Here is a 17666-nt window from a genome sequence, read left to right as displayed (position 1 = left end):
GAGCAAGTGTTACAGCAATCCCAAGCAGCATTTACTCCCTACAGAAACATGGGACACTGCAACCGCCAGGCAAAATACTGTATGGTCCAGGCAAACAGAAACTGGATGTCAGAGGATGCTTTAAAGGTAAACTAACCTTGGATCAGAAGACAACTATACAAGATGTGTATGTTGTTAATGAACTGTACAAGCCATTGCTGGGTCTTCCTGCAATTAAAGCACTGGAGCTCATAAAACATGTCAATGCAGTGCAAGAACAGTCAAAAGACTTTAAAGCTCAGTACCCAACAGTGTTTTCTGAACTGGGGAAGTTAAAGGAGCCCTACAAAATTGAGCTGGAACCAGGAGCCATCCCATATGCCCTGTCAACTCCACGCAGAGTGCCCCTGCCCCTATGGGACAAAGTTAAAGTGGAACTGGAGCATATGGAGCGAATGGGAGTTATATCCAGAGTGACACAACCCACACCATGGTGCACTGGACTGGTGGTAGCACCAAAGGCATGGCCGGGAAATAAGACTGTGTATGGACATGACCCATCTGAATAAGTGGGTGAGGAGAGATAGACACATCCTTCCGGCTGTAGACCACACACTCGCCATGCTATCCGGAGCAAAGGTCTTCACAAAATTGGACGCCACATCTGGGTTTTGGCAGATTCTGCTGGCCGAGGAAAGCCGGCTTCTCACGACATTCATCACCCCTTTTGGAAGACATGCATTTAACCGCCTGCCATTTGGGATCTCATCTGCTCCAGAACACTTTCAGCGTCGCATGTCACAGATGCTGGAGTGGTGTGAGGGAGTTGTTTGCCACGCGGATGACATTGTCGTGTTTGGAGAAGATGTGCAGCAGCACAACGAGAGACTACACAAAGTGCTACAGACCCTCAGGAAGGAAGGACTGACACTGAACGAGAAATGTGAGTTCTCAAAAGATAAAATATTGTTTGTGGGACACTGTGTTACAGCTGAAGGCGTGTCTCCAGATCCGAACAAAGTCAGAGCAATTATGGAGATGCCTGAGCCGACAGATGCAGAAGGCGTGAGGAGAGTTATGGGCATGGCCAACTACTTAGGAAAGTTTCTCCCTCATCTTGGATCGTACACAAAACCATTAAAGGACCTTCTCAGTGAAAAGAATGAGTGGCACTGGGGAGCCCCGCAGAAAGACGCTTGTCAGAAACTGAAAACTGAACTGAGCTCACAATGTGTTCTCGCACCCTACTCACTAACAGCAGAGACGTGTGTGGCAGCTGACGCCTCATCATACGGGCTCGGTGCTGTCCTCACACAGGCACAACCGGATGGAACATGGAGGCCAATAGTGTTTATCTCAAGAGGCTTAACAGAAGCAGAGAAACACTATGCTCAAATAGAGAAGGAGGCTTTGGCAGTCACATGGGCATGCGAACGACTAGCACCCTACGTTCATGGACTGAGGTTCAAGTTGGAAACAGATCACAAGCCTCTCATCCCTTTGCTAAGCACAAAAGCACTGGACGAGCTTCCACCCAGAGTACTGAGGTTTCGCCTTAGACTAATGAAGTTCACATTTGACATTGTACATGTTCCAGATAAGCGCTTAATAACAGCAGACACACTCTCAAGAGCACCAGTAAAACACATGCTGACACAGGATGAACTGAATGAGTCAGAGGTCAAAGTGTTTGTGGACTCTGTGATTCAATGTCTACCAGCTACAGCACAAAGACTAAAAGAAATCCAGCAAAGACAACACACTGACCCCATCTGCGCTAAACTCATCCACTATTGCAAGACAGGGTGGCCTGAGAAACATGCATTAGCTCCAGAGCTAGGAGTATATTGGCCTGAGAAGGAAAACATCACTATGGCTGGAGAGCTACTGTTAAGAGGACAAAGACTGGTTATTCCCCAAAGCATGAGACAGGAAATTCTAGACCTGCTCCACAGCGGTCACCAAGGCATAGTCAAATGCAGAGCGAGAGCCCGCCAATCTGTCTGGTGGCCAGGACTGTCAATACAGATCAGCCAATATGTGGACAACTGTAACACATGTTCACAGCACAGGGCTGAGCACAAAGAACCACTGATGACAACACCAGTACCTCAGCGTCCCTGGCAGAGGGTAGGCACTGACCTATTCTTCTGGGAAAAAAGAGACTTACATTCTTCTTGTGGATTATTTCTCAAGGTACATTGAGGTGCCGAAGCTGAAGGTGCCATCTGCAGCTACGGTGATAGCAGCCATTAAAGAGACATTCAGTCGCCATGGGATACCAGAGACAGTCGTGTCAGACAACGGACCACAGTACAGCAGTGAACTGTTTAAAGACTTTGAAGCAGAGTTTGGGTTCACTCACATCACCAATAGCCCACGGTACCCGCAAGCAAATGGAGAAGCTGAGCGAGCTATGGCTACAGTAAAAGGACTGTGGAAAGGTGGAGGTGAGAAAACAAAAGCACTACTCACATATCGTGCTACACCTCTCGAGTGCGGCTATTCTCCTGCACAACTCCTGATGGGCAGACAGTTGCAAACTACTCTGCCACAGCACCCTGTCACCTTACTTCCACGGTGGCCAAATATTAAAGACTTTAGAACCAAACAGAGACTGTCAAAAGAAGACCAGCAACGTCAATTCAACCGTCGCCACAGGGCCCGTCCACTTACACCCCTGCAACTGGGTCAACAGGTGTGGATCCCGAGAGAGAATAAAGAAGGGACTGTTGTAGAAAAAGCAACTACAACTAGATCGTATGTCATTCACACAGCTGAGGGACATATCAGACGAAATCGCACACATGAGACCGTTACGTCAAGCACCTGTTGAAACACAAGTTACTAGTGAACCAAGTACTAGTGATACACAAACAAGCAGTACATCAGTCACACTCAGTACTAACACACAGGGCACTACAGGCACACCTTATGTGCAGCTTCAGGATGAGTGTCCCGTCCGCCTAAAAGTTTAGACCTGTAAAGTTAATGTTTATTAAAAGATGTTTGCTCCTGATTCTATAAGAAAACAAAAAGGACTGTTTAAAAAAAAGTGAAGGGTGTTAAAGAAAGAAACAGTCCAGGTTATTGTTATGGATGAGTTGTATTCTGGTACAATTGGTTAAAAGAAAGAAAACGTTTACAGCCATGTTTATATTGAAATGTGTGGAAGGTTTTGACTTAAGAGGGGAGGTGTTGGATAAAGCGGAACTATTACACTGGTCTACAAGCAAAATGCTTCCTGGATAAGAGTAGTGAAATTTTACCAACTTTTGGTCACTATTAAAGAAAAAATAAGTCAGAAGTGCCAATTAGCTATACTTTTCAAAATACAGTATTAGGTCAAATTGTGAAATTTCTTGAAAATTAATGAGAAATCGAGTCCCGTTTCAAATGGGAATATTTTTCTCTGAGACATAATGGATTTAAAACAGTGATTCCAAACAAGAATACTATCATGTTGAATAGAAATTTGAATGAGCATCATGTATTTGACACATTACTTGCAGAAAACCTGTGTCTTGAAAGTTAAGGTAATGTATTAATGTAGAGATATTTCTTGATCAGTAGCATGAGTTGACCTGTGGATTATAATTCCCATGCAGCCGTTTTCATAACTGAAAAGTTGCCAGGACCTGATATTTCTATGGAACTCTTGTGTTTTTTAACTCTCGAAGCAGATATGCCTTGAAACTGTGTAAACAATGCAGATAATTTCTGTTATATTTGTGGTGAGGTAACCTTTGCATCACAAAAGCGGACTAACAGCAATGGTGAGAAAAGCATACCATCTTTATTTTGGATGCAAAATAGGTGACCAGGACAAAAGCTGGGCCCCACATTATTGCTGTAACACATGTGCATCAAATCTACGCCAGTGGCTCAACAAGAAAAGAAAATCTAGGCCTTTTGCAGTTCCAATAATTTGGCGTGAACCAACAGATCACACTACTGATTGTTATTTTTGTATGGTGCCCCCAGTTGCAAGTGGTATTTCCAGAAAGAAAAAATGGACAGTGCAATATCCAAATATTCCATCAGCTCTTCGCCCTGTGCCTCATGGAGAAGACCTACCAGTTCCTGATGCACCAGAATCTTACTCCTTAGACTCTGATGATGACCAAGATGATGATCAGGATGCAGCTAGTCCTGAGCCATCAACATCAGCTGATCCAGACTTCAGGCCGTCACATTCCTCTCCTGAACCACACCTTATATCTCAGAGTGAACTGAATGACCTAGTCAGGGATTTGGAACTGCCTAAGATTAAAGCAGAGCTGTTGGGCTCCAGGCTGCAACAATGGAATCTCCTGGAGAGTGACGTCAGGATCTCTAGCTTTCGTGATCGCCAAAAAGGTCTGGTTGAGTTTTTTCTGATGGAAGGTGATCTGGTATACTGCAATGATATCAATGGCTTGATGACAGCCCTTAGCATCACTCATGATCCAGATGAATGGAGACTGTTTATCGATTCATCCAAAACAAGTCTTAAAGCAGTTTTACTCCACAATGGAAATGTTTTGCCATCCATTCCAGTTGGTCATGCCGTTCATATGAAGGAAACATATGAAAATATGAAACAGCTCTTAAGGTGTATAAAGTATGAGCAACATCAGTGGCAGATTTGTGGTGATTTGAAAGTGGTTGCACTCGTACTTGGGTTACAGGGTGGATATACAAAGTACTGCTGTTTTCTATGTGAATGGGACAGCCGAGCCAGGGAATCTCACTATGTTAGGAAAGACTGGCCGCTACGACAGTCCTTGGAGCCAGGAAAGCTTGCTCTCAGCTCTCGTAGGAGGCGGTCGCACTTTTCTTCGCTCCGCAGCTATCTCTGTTCCTCCCCATACCCTCATGTTTCCCTGCTTGCTGCATTTCTTCGTCTTTGTCTCGTCTGTCTGACTTGGAGCGATCGCTTGGCACTGGACCTTCGAAACACCGATCATGGAATTGATTAACTGGTCTCTCAACGCAATTGACAAGATTGTTGCCACAAAGAGCACAGGCCTAGGGAAGCCTACCTGCCCAGATGGGAGTTTCGCCTCTGGTTACGTGATCGACGCCTGGGGGAAATGGAAGGGGATTATGTGCCTGGCACCCCTATCCGTGGAGGATGTGTAAGATGTTTATATATTCGGATTTATGATGACAGGCCTGCTGATAATTGGCTTGTTCACTGGCCTGAGTTTCTGGAAAATCAGGAAGACCGCAGACAGAAACGACGTCCAAACTCTGCTGGTCTATGCAAACGATCGGATCACGGCTGCCGATGCTCGGTATGACGAACTCAATCGTAAGATGAACAATTTGCTTGGTGTGACTGTTGATTTGAGTCGGAGATTGGAAGCCATCAGGGTGAGAATCGCTACAGCTGGGGTCTAAAATTGTTGAGAGCAGTAGGGGAAAGGTGAAATTACTCCTCTCCCGCCTAAACTTGAAGATAACTGATTACATTCTGGCGCCCCTGGAACAATCACAAACTCCTCTGGAAGTTTAATGGCCAAGAGATAGCTCTCCTACACCCCCCCCCCCCCCCACACACACTTTCCCAAGGACACCTGTTGACTTTTGGACCGGGCCAACCGAGGACGTTTCCATAGCAACCTTGCTGTGTTATCGCGCTCCCACCCTCGCGAACTGAGACACCGGAGGTCTGAGACGGAAGAAGATGGGCTACACGCATACACAAACATTCGGACTCATGAACTGAGGACTGAGCTAAACATTCGCACACATGTTCATATCCCCCATCCCTCCCGCCTCCACAAGCTTTCCTCACTATACACAGGAGCCAGGAATCCGTGCGCAGTAATTTGCTGCACAGGAACCGGCTAACTGTGCGGTGCTACCCCCTCCACCACCCCACATCCTTATCCCAACTATCCTTGTCTAACGTCATGCTTTGCCTGTTTGCAGGTTTGTTTGTTTTTTTTTAGGTTCCTTCTCAAATTGAATTTCCCAACATTGGAGGTTTCATTTGGTACAACGAGCCTTTTTTTTCCTTTTACCCTCTGCTATCCCTACCCAGATCCCAACATGTCTTTTTCTTTTTTCCTCAAGAAAGGTGCACGCAGCACTGCGCAGCAGCCGGAGCTGTCATTGGCAGGGCAGCTCAAATGAAATTTCGCTGTATATGAAAGTGTGCAATGACCAATAAAGATTGATTGAAAGAAAAATGTCCAACACTCACCCCTTGTTAATCCCCAGAAAATTTTGTTACTACCTTTGCATATTAAGCTGGGGCTGATGAAGAACTTTGTAAAAGCTCTGGATAAAACAAGGGCAGGTTTCAAATATCTGTATACAAAGTTTAAAGACTAAGTGAAGCCAAAATCAAGGAAGGCGTCTTCGTTGGTCCTCAAATTCGAGAACTTCTCAGAGATGATTCATTTGATGGTTTGTTGCGTGGGAAAGAAAAGAAGGCATGGGAAGCCTTTAAGTCAGTAGCAACAGAATTCCTGGGAAACAACAAGGCAGATAAATATGAGCGGCTGGTGGCAAACCTCCTGAAGTCCTACAAACTGCTTGGGTGCAATATGTCACTGAAAACACACTTTTTAAATTCCCATCTGGATTATTTTCCATTGAACTGTGGATCAGTAAGTGATGAACATGGCGAACGATTCCACCCGAACATATCGGACATATAATGTATATGATCAAATTTCCAATTTGATCATATACATTTAAATTAATATTACTCAACCCTGTCTAATGATGAAAAGCATGTGATGTGATCAAAAGTCCCAGAACAATTGCTAAATAGGCCTTTTGATGACACTGTTAACTCTTTCCATAAATGACATGTAGACTACAACAAAAAACACAGTGCATTGTGACCTCCTTTATGCAAAAATGATGGGGGAGTAAGCACGTTACTAATTTTGGGAACGTGTACAGAGAGCTCAGATCAGAGACAAGGTTCAATTTAGTGGCACATCAGCAGAATCCTATCTACACGCCCTAAATCATACCTGGCCAAGCTCCAAGGCTGTTTAATTGTTCCTTTTGACAATATTCAGCTTTCAACTATACCAGCTGACTGACCGCCTGCATGCCAGAGACTTCCTGTTCCAGCCTGCTTCTTCATTAGTGTGTAGAACCAACAGACAAGCCAATATGAATGCAACACAACACATCATGAGTCATTCCTTAAGAGCTCCAGCAGGACTGTGGTCCACTTCCAATTAAATCAGCCCTTTAATTTGCTTCTAATCCATAAAGAAGGTTTAGCTATTTATTTTTAAATGGCTGGGTTTTTTTGTACATTAGCCTGATTTATGTTTTGTTCTTTAGTGGGTGTGTAAATCTCTCTTGCACACAATCACATATCATGAATTCCTACAGTTTTCCTTGACAGTTGAAACATTTACATGAAGTTTTTTAATTCGGAATTATTAATTCGGAATTAACATTCAGAATTAAAGTTTTGTGCTTCGCGTTTACATGGAAATATTAATTCCGAATTAAGGTACATGGACCACACGTTTATCCCCTTCCTTAATTCCGCTTTAACACTTGGGCGTTGGAAAGGATTCTGATTGGACAGGGAATGGACGTGACGTATCCCTGTTTAACGGAAGAAAACAAACTCCCTTTGCCACGGCATTTCTTTCCCCAACAACATGGAGGAACAACTAACAAGCATGCTTTTCGCTTTGCTTTTTATTGTCGTTTCGAAACGGCAACTCGACAATGGCGTACTACTTCTGTTGCGTCACTTGAGAAGGAGAAGAGAGATAGAATACCGGAGAAGGGAGGCAGACAACCAAGCTGTGTACGTCGCTACGTGAGGAGCCAAGCATGGGCAGAATGACCGGAATTAACTGTATACATGAATAGAACGTACACAGGAATTAGTTTATTCGGAATTAACATCGGAATAAACCAGGTAGTTTATTCGGAATTAAGTTTATTCGGATTTAACTTTTTAATTCGGAATTAAGTGTTTACAAGGAGATTTTAAAGCGGAATTAACTTTAATTCCGAATTAAAGAGGAATTAAAAGTCTCATGTAAACATGGCAATTGTTTTTGTTGCCAAAAGAGGGGGTAAGATTACTACAGCAGCAGAGCTTTTGCAAACCCTCCAAGAAGAAGGGGTGTGTAGCAGTACCCAGCCTGGGTACCTCAGAGTTTTCAATATTTTACAAGGCTGAAAGGGAGAGCAGCATATTCAGTCAACTAGTCAGAGGAGGACAGGAAGGAAGGAGGAGGTAAAGAAGGGAAACAACAGAATCTCTTCATCACCTTGTGAGCTACTATCTCCATATTATAATGTACAGCCAATATAGTGCACAATTAAAAGAGATCAGGAAAAAAGCACAGCAGTGAAATAGATCAATAAAAACCAGCATGTCAGGGAGAATATCAATAAAGCTAATGGGAAAAAAGAAAACAAAAGTGCAAAAGAGATAAGCAGAGCAATTAAAACAGAATGACAAGTGATGGTTGAACATATTAAACACCATCGTAGGTGACCAGATTTGTTACTGTGTGATTTATATAAGTCAGTCGACTCTTATGTTGTAGATAGATTGTCACATTTTCCCTGAAGGATACCAAGCAACCTCGCATATAAAAAGCCGCTAAAATTGCTTATTATATAGAAACAACAGTCCAAAATCAAGGTTTGTTGTGTTCTGGCTGACATTCAGCTCTGTCTTTGTTCTTGTCATACAGACCTTTGCAGTGTTGATTTAAGTGGTCAAACAATGTAGTCGTGTTCCCTCATGAGGTGACAGCAGTTGCAAGGCAGTACTGACAAAGTACCTGTTTATGGCCAATATCATCATATCTGTAACCACAATATTTCCACACATCTGATTACAGCTGCACAATTATGTCAAAAAAGATCACTGCAATTATTTATATGCACACTGAGATCACAATCGTCACATTATTCATTGGTTTAAGGGGTAACATTTTATTGAATTTCCCCATTTAACTAAACGGAATGCTGCATTTAGTTCTATGTTCCTGCTACTGGACAAATCTGCATTTAAAAAAAAAAAATCTCTCACAGGCATAATATAACCAAAACTGTCCCTAAACACCACACCCCCCCCCCCCCCCCCCACAGAGAAGTCTCTTGTTTGCCTACTTAATTACTGTACAACAGCACTTTTCCCAAGCTAAAACAAAGTGATTTCATCTCCATGGGCTCAACGTCTGTTGACTAGAGAAATGCCAATGCTGCAGTTAATCTATTCAACTGTAAGATGCAAAATCAGGATCATGACAAATATTCCATCAATGGTGCCATCCTACAACTGAGGTTCTGCTTCCTTTTTTGCAAACAAGTCTTCCTTTTCAGTGTTTCTCTTTTGTTCTTCACTCATTTTGCTGTGCACATGGGGAGCCTGTATTCACGTCATGTAAATAATGCATGAAATAAAGTCTATCAAGGGATGCTTAAATACGGTTTTATCAGACAAACTTCTCTCGTTAATTAGTCATGGAAAAGAAGAACTGTGCAACTTTTGTTTTGTAACAGACAGCACAAGAAGTTGTAGCATTATGTTCCTCAGTTAATTTGCCTTATTTAACATCACGCTTCTTGCAGTGTGACTACTGTGCATGCACACTTCATGCTGAAAAGATATATTGCACAGCCCTATTCAGAATTAGTGGGTTTATAAATTTTAAGATTACTGATCTCATCTGAACTGATACTGATCTTACTGAAAGTTTAACAAGGAGTATTAAATTCCAGTAAGACTATCACTCAGAAACCCAACAACAGCCAAGTTTTACTTTAGTCTGTCACTGAAATGATCAATTACTGCTAAATAGAAACAGCTGATATAAGCTGCCACTTATCACCTCTTTAAACAGTGAACAATCACTGTGTGCTAACAGAAGACTTGGAAGGATCTCAGGACATGTCCATCTGCATGTGTTCTTTGAAGCTACACTGCAATGAGCTCTCAGGGACACCACATGAATGACTGACCGTCTCTCTTCCTGTCTCAGATGGACAAGAACCTGTACTGTTTCTGTCTACAGGATCATCAATTAAAATATTTGCTTCTTTGATAAAATGTAAAAGATATGAGCATGTGGACATAAAAATAAGTACATGAATGAAAATGTACTATTTGTTTCCACTTCCAAAACTAAAGCAAAACAAACAAAACTTAATAAATACGTTCCTAACCTGTCAGTGCTCTACAACTTGATTTATTTGCCTGAACAATTGTACAAAGCCTGTTTTTCCTTGTTTGCCTGTTTCTGGACTCTTCGGTTTCATTGTCACCGTCCTCCAGGTCTCCTCCACCCTCCCAGACAAACATAGAGCATAGTGATGAATCATCTTTAAATCCATGCGACAGCAATTTGGGATTGAAGAAAAAAACCACCTGATAGGAGCTGATCACATGTGCTGGTACCCAGACAGGCTGATGTCAGCACAGACCATCGATACAGATTGTGGATTTAATACGCAGTCAGGAACAGACAGGCTTTTGTTTCTGCTACTGAAAATGCCTGCTGGTGCTATAGCTCTGAATGGCAGCGCTAATCGTGTTTCTCACACTACAGCAGAATCAGAACACATACCAGACCATTACTGCATTCTAGTTTCAGGATAGCCATTAATATTATTACGTCCTTGCTAGAGGCAATGTTTTTATTACTGTTGTGTGTGTTGTTCTGTTTGTCTGCCAGCATAATTATGCAAAATCTACCAAGTGGAGAAGGAGAGCAGGCGCAAAAGCAGAACCCATGACATTTTGTTGTGGATCTGAATGACTATCTTTGAAGATGCGAGATAGGACGTTGGCACTGGCACTGACGGAGGTCAGTACACTTCAAGTGCCCTTTTAGTTTTCTATATTAGAAAGGAACCCACACTGGTACAGGAGTGAAAGACGAATGTTTTCTCTTGCTCAACTACACATTGGCAGACAACTCTGCCCCTCAGCTGTGGAACATGTTTTCTGAATACTAAGATATCTGAAGCTCCTGTAACAAAGGCAGCAGAGGACTACAAATACAAAACACTGATACAGCTATGAAGAGGATGTGTGAATTGACAGAGTTTCAGTCACACACAAAAGAAACACTGCTGCTCAAGCAAATTTTGCATTGGTGTGGACTTCATGTTTATGTACTATTACAGTTAAGTCCCAAGGATGATGATATTAAATGGTTTACCCATTTATCTGTTTTTAGTATTGACGTATTTCTTCACCAGCATATTATGTACCACACTTCTTCTCTGTTGTATACAATTAGACATTTATTTACTCTCTGGGAAATTATTTTTAAAAATGAATAAAATGTTGTCCATAATGAAAGTAATAGCAACATGCTAAACCTTAATTAGACAGACACATCATATCCAGATTGTATTTAACAAAGTACTAAATCTCTCACCTAATAATCTGTAATGCATTTTGTTATGATGAAAAGACAACTTAATTGTGTACTTATTCCAGCAAATTCCCAACAGTCACTGAATAGACACTTTTAGTGACCCTCTGATTTTTCTGTCATGCCATTATCAAGGTACAATGTCTCTTTCATCAACAATTTGATCGATAATTTACTTGGAAACTAATAGCCTAAAGGAAGGCTCCAGACAACTATGTATCTAAAAAGCATGACTGACTTTTGCAGTAAAAAATCCACTCATATACCAGAAATACACCCATGTCAAAGGTCATGGAATTTCTGGGTAACATTCTTACTCTGATAAAGCCCTTTGAATTTCATGATTACATTGGTTTCCATTATATATTCTGTAGAACAGCCCTGCAATGGATGGGCCATCTGTCCAGGATGTACATTTTCTTCACCTTAAGTCAGCTGGAATAGACTCCACCCTATCTATTTATCTTCTCTAACTTAATAGAACAAGATGAAGATGACAAAGTTATAATAGCTGTTTTAATGAAGACAGACTGATGTAAGACATATGGCAAGTGCATCACACCAAACACCTTCACATATTGCCTTACATTAAAAATAATCACCAAAAGGCAATGTTGCAGTAACATTAAAAGCAGTTCCATATAAATATAATCAAGGGCCTACGAAGTAAAGGAATAAAGGCCAATCACTGAAATATATTTTGAACCCCAACTGTGTTAAATTGGTTGATGCTTCTTTGTTTCATTGAACAGTGCATTAAACACATTGGCTGAGACATGACACTACGACATTACAAGACCAGTGTTTGGAAAATAAAGCCTGAGGTAACACAAGTGCAATGAAGCCCTGGAATCTTAAATTCAGCAAATCCAGATCATCTCCCTCTGCATGGTGTCCCAATTTGAGGTCTGCTCCTCCTTCAAACAACGCTAATAAAATTTCAGAAATGTTAGATCAGCAACACTATGTTTCATGTGCCTGCATGCAGAACCTTGTATCCTGATTTCTCTTGGCAGCCTCAGAGTGTCAGCAAGGGCCTGGAGGGAAGAGGTTATCTGATGCCAAACATTAAAACTGACTCAAACATACACATATCTCTCAGGAGTATGTGGGGAAATAGATGAGGTAAGTGGGCTGACTCAACATTACTGAATCTTAGCCTTCTACAGTCATGAAACCCTGAAAGAAGAAACGCATTTGTGTAGGAATGAAGAAACACTCAGATAAATGATAATCCCAAAGTGTTTGTATGTTTTAGTTCATTTACTACAATTCATTTTTTCCATCACTGATTTTGACGTAGTGGATTAGATTTGTTTCTATGTTGTTGTTTTTTTTTTCATAGTCTTTGTACCTTCGTGTGTAACACTTCTATTTCAGTCTCATCTCAAAATCAGTCTGAAATTTGTTTTAATATAGCTAATGTGATAAATTTAACATTAGGTTTGCTTGATATTGCTGTAAAAGTTTTCGTGTTTAGATAAAACAATTCCTTAAAAACAACATGATTCTGATAACTGACTGAATTTATTCATTAATCAGGATTGTAGTGCCTCTGTTCAACAGAGAGAGGAGTAGCAGAAGTTAAGCCACGGAGAAATAAAATCGTAAAAAAACAGAAATATACCAGCTATATTAGCTGACGAATTGAATATGAGAGATGATGGAAATCTACCGGTTTGGTTTACTTTTTGACGGCGCGTTGCTCTGGTGGTAAACGAGTCGGGTGGTGTTTACATCTATCGATGCTCCGGTGAGTTAAGTAGCTAACTAAGCTAATAGCATAGCAAACCGCTAGCTTGTGCAGCATAGCTATTTCATGTCTGTGTGTATAGAGTTAAAAATGAGCTAAAACCAGTTGGAGTAATTCCAGAAGCATGGAATGTTTTGTAATATTGCATTTATATATATATATGTATATATATATATATATATATATATATATATATATATATATATATATATATATATATATATATAAAGGTTAATTCATGATAAGTGCATGTTAAAACAACTATTGTTGGTATAATGTTGTTTTGAAAGTTAAAATCATGCAATTCATGACAAATGATTTATTTAATGTTAAATACGATATAAGTATTTTTCTGTGAATTTAACATTTCAGAATAATGTATTTTTTGAGTGGAATGCTCTTAAAAGTACACTGAAAGGCCTTAAACACAATAGGGTTAAAAACTGTAAAAACAGCTAAGAACATGGATTTTGGAATTTGATGAGATCAATCAGTTTAATGTTGTTTTGAAAGTTAAAATCACGCAATTCATGACAAATGGTTTATTTAATGTTAAATATGATATAAGTATTTTCCTGTGAATTTAACATTTCAGAATAATGTATTTTTTGAGTGGAATGCTCTTAGAAGTACACTGAAAGGCCTTAAACACAATAGGGTTAAAAATTGTGTAAAAACATTTTGGAATTTGATGAGATCTCATTCATTAATTTTGATATAGAATAGAAGCACTTTGTGATGATTTATACTGATTGCTCTGTACTGTATGTGCAGACTGTTTTTTTGACTGGATTAGATACTTGGATTAAGTTTCTGCTGAACACGATGGCGAGCCAGACCCAGCGAGAACTTCTGGAGAGGAACGTTTGAGGCAGTGTGGCCAGCTGTTTCAACCTTCGTTGGAAGAACCAACTCTGTTGTTTCCAAGGATTTCCAGACAAGGAACAATCAGAATTACATGCATTTATCCTACCCGGGTAGAGACAAAAACATTAATGAAAAAGTGACACAAGGAAGAAGACAAACCAAAGAAATCGCAAAGAGGGACATTAAAGACATTTTGTATTTTATTTTAGTGTTTTGTTTTCTTATGCAAAGGGACTCTATTTTGGGGGGTTTTCTAAAACGTGATATGGTGCTGTTTGAAAGTTGTTGTTTGTGTGTTAAATTGCAATAAACCTGCTGGCTGTTATAAATTGCAAATATTTCACTTTCTTAACTAATTCCTCCAGAACCTAGTTAACTACCTAGCTTTGCATTTGGCCTACAACTAAGCAAGTGCTACAGTTAGGTAGTAGTTACGTAGCACCTGGATTGAATTGTCACTGGCTTGTAAAGCTGGGGGGCTGACAATTGTGAGGGAGCTTGAGAAATGGCAGAAGTGAACATCTTTATATTTTGACAGTTTTTTTATTTTATACCTCCATCTAAAAAAACAAGCACAAAAACACAAATACAACACGACACAAAACAATAAAAAAAATAGCACTTTCAAAGAGCAAAATGTGTTGTCTTCACAATGTTCATTTTGCCTGACAGACTATCTGGGCTGAGATTTGGACTAATCACTCTTTCTTAACAACACAGTTTTGGACTTTCCATTCAGGTAGTTTTACAACATTTTGTACATTCAACATGGGATTGACGTCTTTCACGATTTGAATTTCGATGCATTTTGTATGTAAGTTGTATCTGTTATAGCATGCTTAAGTTGATTTTTACGCCATTTTAGTTAGCAACCGTTACATTATCTCATTACAATGCAATGTTCTGCTCGGAAAGCTTGGGTCCGGGCATTAATGTCAAGGTTATATTGACATATCCCACACTGATGTGACAGGCAAAACACTTCACTTGCTGAAGTTTTTCCTCTGCCAGTTCAGTCGGTATCATCCTGCCTGCACCAGGCATCATGAGTTGGGCCCTGTTCCTCTCTACTGGCATTCTCTCCTCATTTAGTTTTAAAAAATAATCAAGTCACCAACTGCTTTTCTTGGTAGAAACAACAATTAAGTAGTTTAGATAACTGTTTTACACATCAGGTAGACACAGACTGGCGAAGCCACGGAAGAAATAACAGTACTAACTTGTACCACTATGGCTATCATGTTAGCTAACTGGGCAGGTTAGAGAACAACAAAAGGTTATATATATATGCAACCATTTTGGTAGTAGTCTGGAGCTCTGCACACAAATAAACCCAGTTGCACAGTACATCCAGACGACACTGACACAATGACTCCACCACACTGCAAAAACTGCTCAGGGAAAGCTCGAAGAACACGACAAAAAGCCAAAAGCATTGACCCAGCCTCCAAATATTCCAGATACCAATCTGATGTAACTAATTGTTATCTTTCAGGGTCTAGGTTGTCCTCCATATGTGTTTTCTGATACATGATTGCCGGTTGTTGCTTACTGGGTTGTGGTGTCATTAACCCACAGCCCAGGAAAGATCGACTCCCACCAGAGAGAAATTCAACAGGTCTGGTCAGATGATGTGTGTGCTTGAGTAACAATGAGAGTATGCTAATATGCTTTCTATGGCAATACCAGCTGGAAATGTGGTGCCTAGCAAGAGTGACTGGTCAAATGTGTGAAAATGAACCTTAAAAAAAAATCAAATCACCCCATGTGTCCATAAACTACAGAGGGTTCCACTCTTAAGGTAAAAAAAATATCTTACCTGAAGACCCCTGCGTCTCAAAATACTTGAGTCATCCATGGTAATGTGAGCCGCGGTATCTGTTCCTTTTTGGTTGTTCTTCACAAGCTACAAAGTTCAGGCACTTCTTAGAAGTATGTCCACGGGGAAGAAGTTACATCATAGCCTCTTCCCTTCTCTTTGCTTTGTCCATCAACTGTCAGAAACTAAACAAGTTGTCCTTTATTGAAGAGAATGTACTCTTTACTCCTTTGTGTGAATTTTCCACATCTATTTTCTCTTGGATGCTTCTTCAAATGAGTGTCAAGCTGAACCTGGTTTAGCTCTCTGAAATTCATTCCCGTACATACTTCCTGTAAGGTGTCTCTGTTCAGTCAAAACAATTCTCTCAAAATATTGGAGACTTCATTTATATGTTTTGTGCTAGGTACATTCCTCCAACTCTTTTACAGAGGTAGAGTGTCTGGTCCTGTGGTCCGTTCTTCTTATCCGATTTCCAACTCTTCTTTTTCTTGTTACCCTTCTCTGTCTGCCTTTCACCCTTAAGGCACTAGAGCAGAAGAGACTCCACTCCTTTTATTATTCATAGGCAGCTCGCAATAGAAATTAATGATGACAACGGGGCCTCAGGGGGGCATAAAGGGATGGAGAAAAAGACTAAAGGGAAGCAAATATAAATGTGGAAGACACCAGCTTGCTGCCCTCTGACTTAATGAAAGCCGAACCGAGTCAAAGTCTCGATGACATGGAAAAACACATGCAGGGTGAGTTTTTTTCAACAGGGGTGTCAATACGGACAGACAGACCCTAAGTGCATGCTCTGATTAGTAAGGTTGAGTCCAGAGTTGAGAAAAAAACAAAACAAAACGCAGCCCCCCCTAAAAAAGAAACCGCAACACACACACACACTGAGCACGTTTAACTCTGCTGGACTCACTGGAAAACAGAGGGTAGACCTAGAACAACAGGGTGTTTGTTTGCTTGCAGCAATCAACCCAGCAAGGCAGCACCTTGCATCCTACTCCATGCCAACCAGCCAGGCCAGATTCCATTTGGTTAAAGCCAGCAAGAGCTCAAGGACACACACAGACACACACACACACACACACACACACACACACACACACACACACACACACACACACACACACACACGTGTCAACCCCACATGCAAACCTATCACAAAGACAATTCAGCTCTTCATGTCTGCCGGCCTCTTCTGTGCTTCCCCTAGCATCATTCAGGCTTTTGTATTACCGCAGAAGGCTGCGAGAAGGAGAAGATCTGCCCCAGTGAATATCAAAAAAATAGGAGTGAGTGAAGATTGATGAGCCGTTGTTTATCTCCTTCTGAAAGTGTTAATTCTGCAGATATTCCTTCTTTTCTTTCTCCTGCTCTTCAAATCTCTGTCTTCTCTGTTATTGCCTGTCTTTGCTTCTCTTCAGTGTGCTCATATGCTCTAACTCCTCCCCAGCTCTCTCTCTCTCTCTCTCTATGCGGAGGCGGCCAATCAGGTCCAAGAGAGAGACAGACTTTGCTCACAATGAATGGAGGGAGGAAAAACACTCTGCCTCCACCCACCATAACCTCACTTGTTCTACTCAAACCAAGAGGTTGTGTTTACAGCACACACACGCACGCACGCACGCACGCGCACTCACACACACACACACACACACACACACACACACACACACACACACACACACACACACACACACACACACACACACACACACACACACACAACAATGTGTGGTTCTTTGTTTTCTGCATAGAGATGAATTAATAATGAATGCATTAATCAGAGGCCCTGGATGATTGCATATTTCAAAACATGAATTTCAATAGTCAAGCCTCTTTTTATTTAACATTTATTTAACATTTTCCT

General features: G+C 41.0%; 1 protein-coding gene across 13 annotated transcripts in view; it reads right to left on the bottom strand.

Moving 5' to 3' along the window:
* mast2 (microtubule associated serine/threonine kinase 2) overlaps positions 1-17666 on the bottom strand; it is a 224736-nt gene that overhangs the window by 130241 nt on the left and 76829 nt on the right. For 4 of the 13 annotated variants that reach the window (XM_035943863.2, XM_023261016.3, XM_055018205.1 and 1 more), the window contains exon 1: positions 15797-17219. The exons of the other annotated variants lie outside the window; for them this stretch is intronic. In XM_035943863.2, the coding sequence (XP_035799756.1) occupies positions 15797-15835 (39 nt within the window). In that variant the 5' untranslated portion in view covers positions 15836-17219. Of the gene's footprint in view, positions 1-15796; positions 17220-17666 lie in introns of those variants that run through there. 13 annotated transcript variants of the gene reach the window in all.

Source organism: Amphiprion ocellaris, chromosome 2 (genome assembly GCF_022539595.1).
Source record: "Amphiprion ocellaris isolate individual 3 ecotype Okinawa chromosome 2, ASM2253959v1, whole genome shotgun sequence".
In the NCBI taxonomy this organism is placed as follows: domain Eukaryota; kingdom Metazoa; phylum Chordata; class Actinopteri; family Pomacentridae; genus Amphiprion; species Amphiprion ocellaris.
This window is presented reverse-complemented; position numbering and strand designations above follow the sequence as displayed.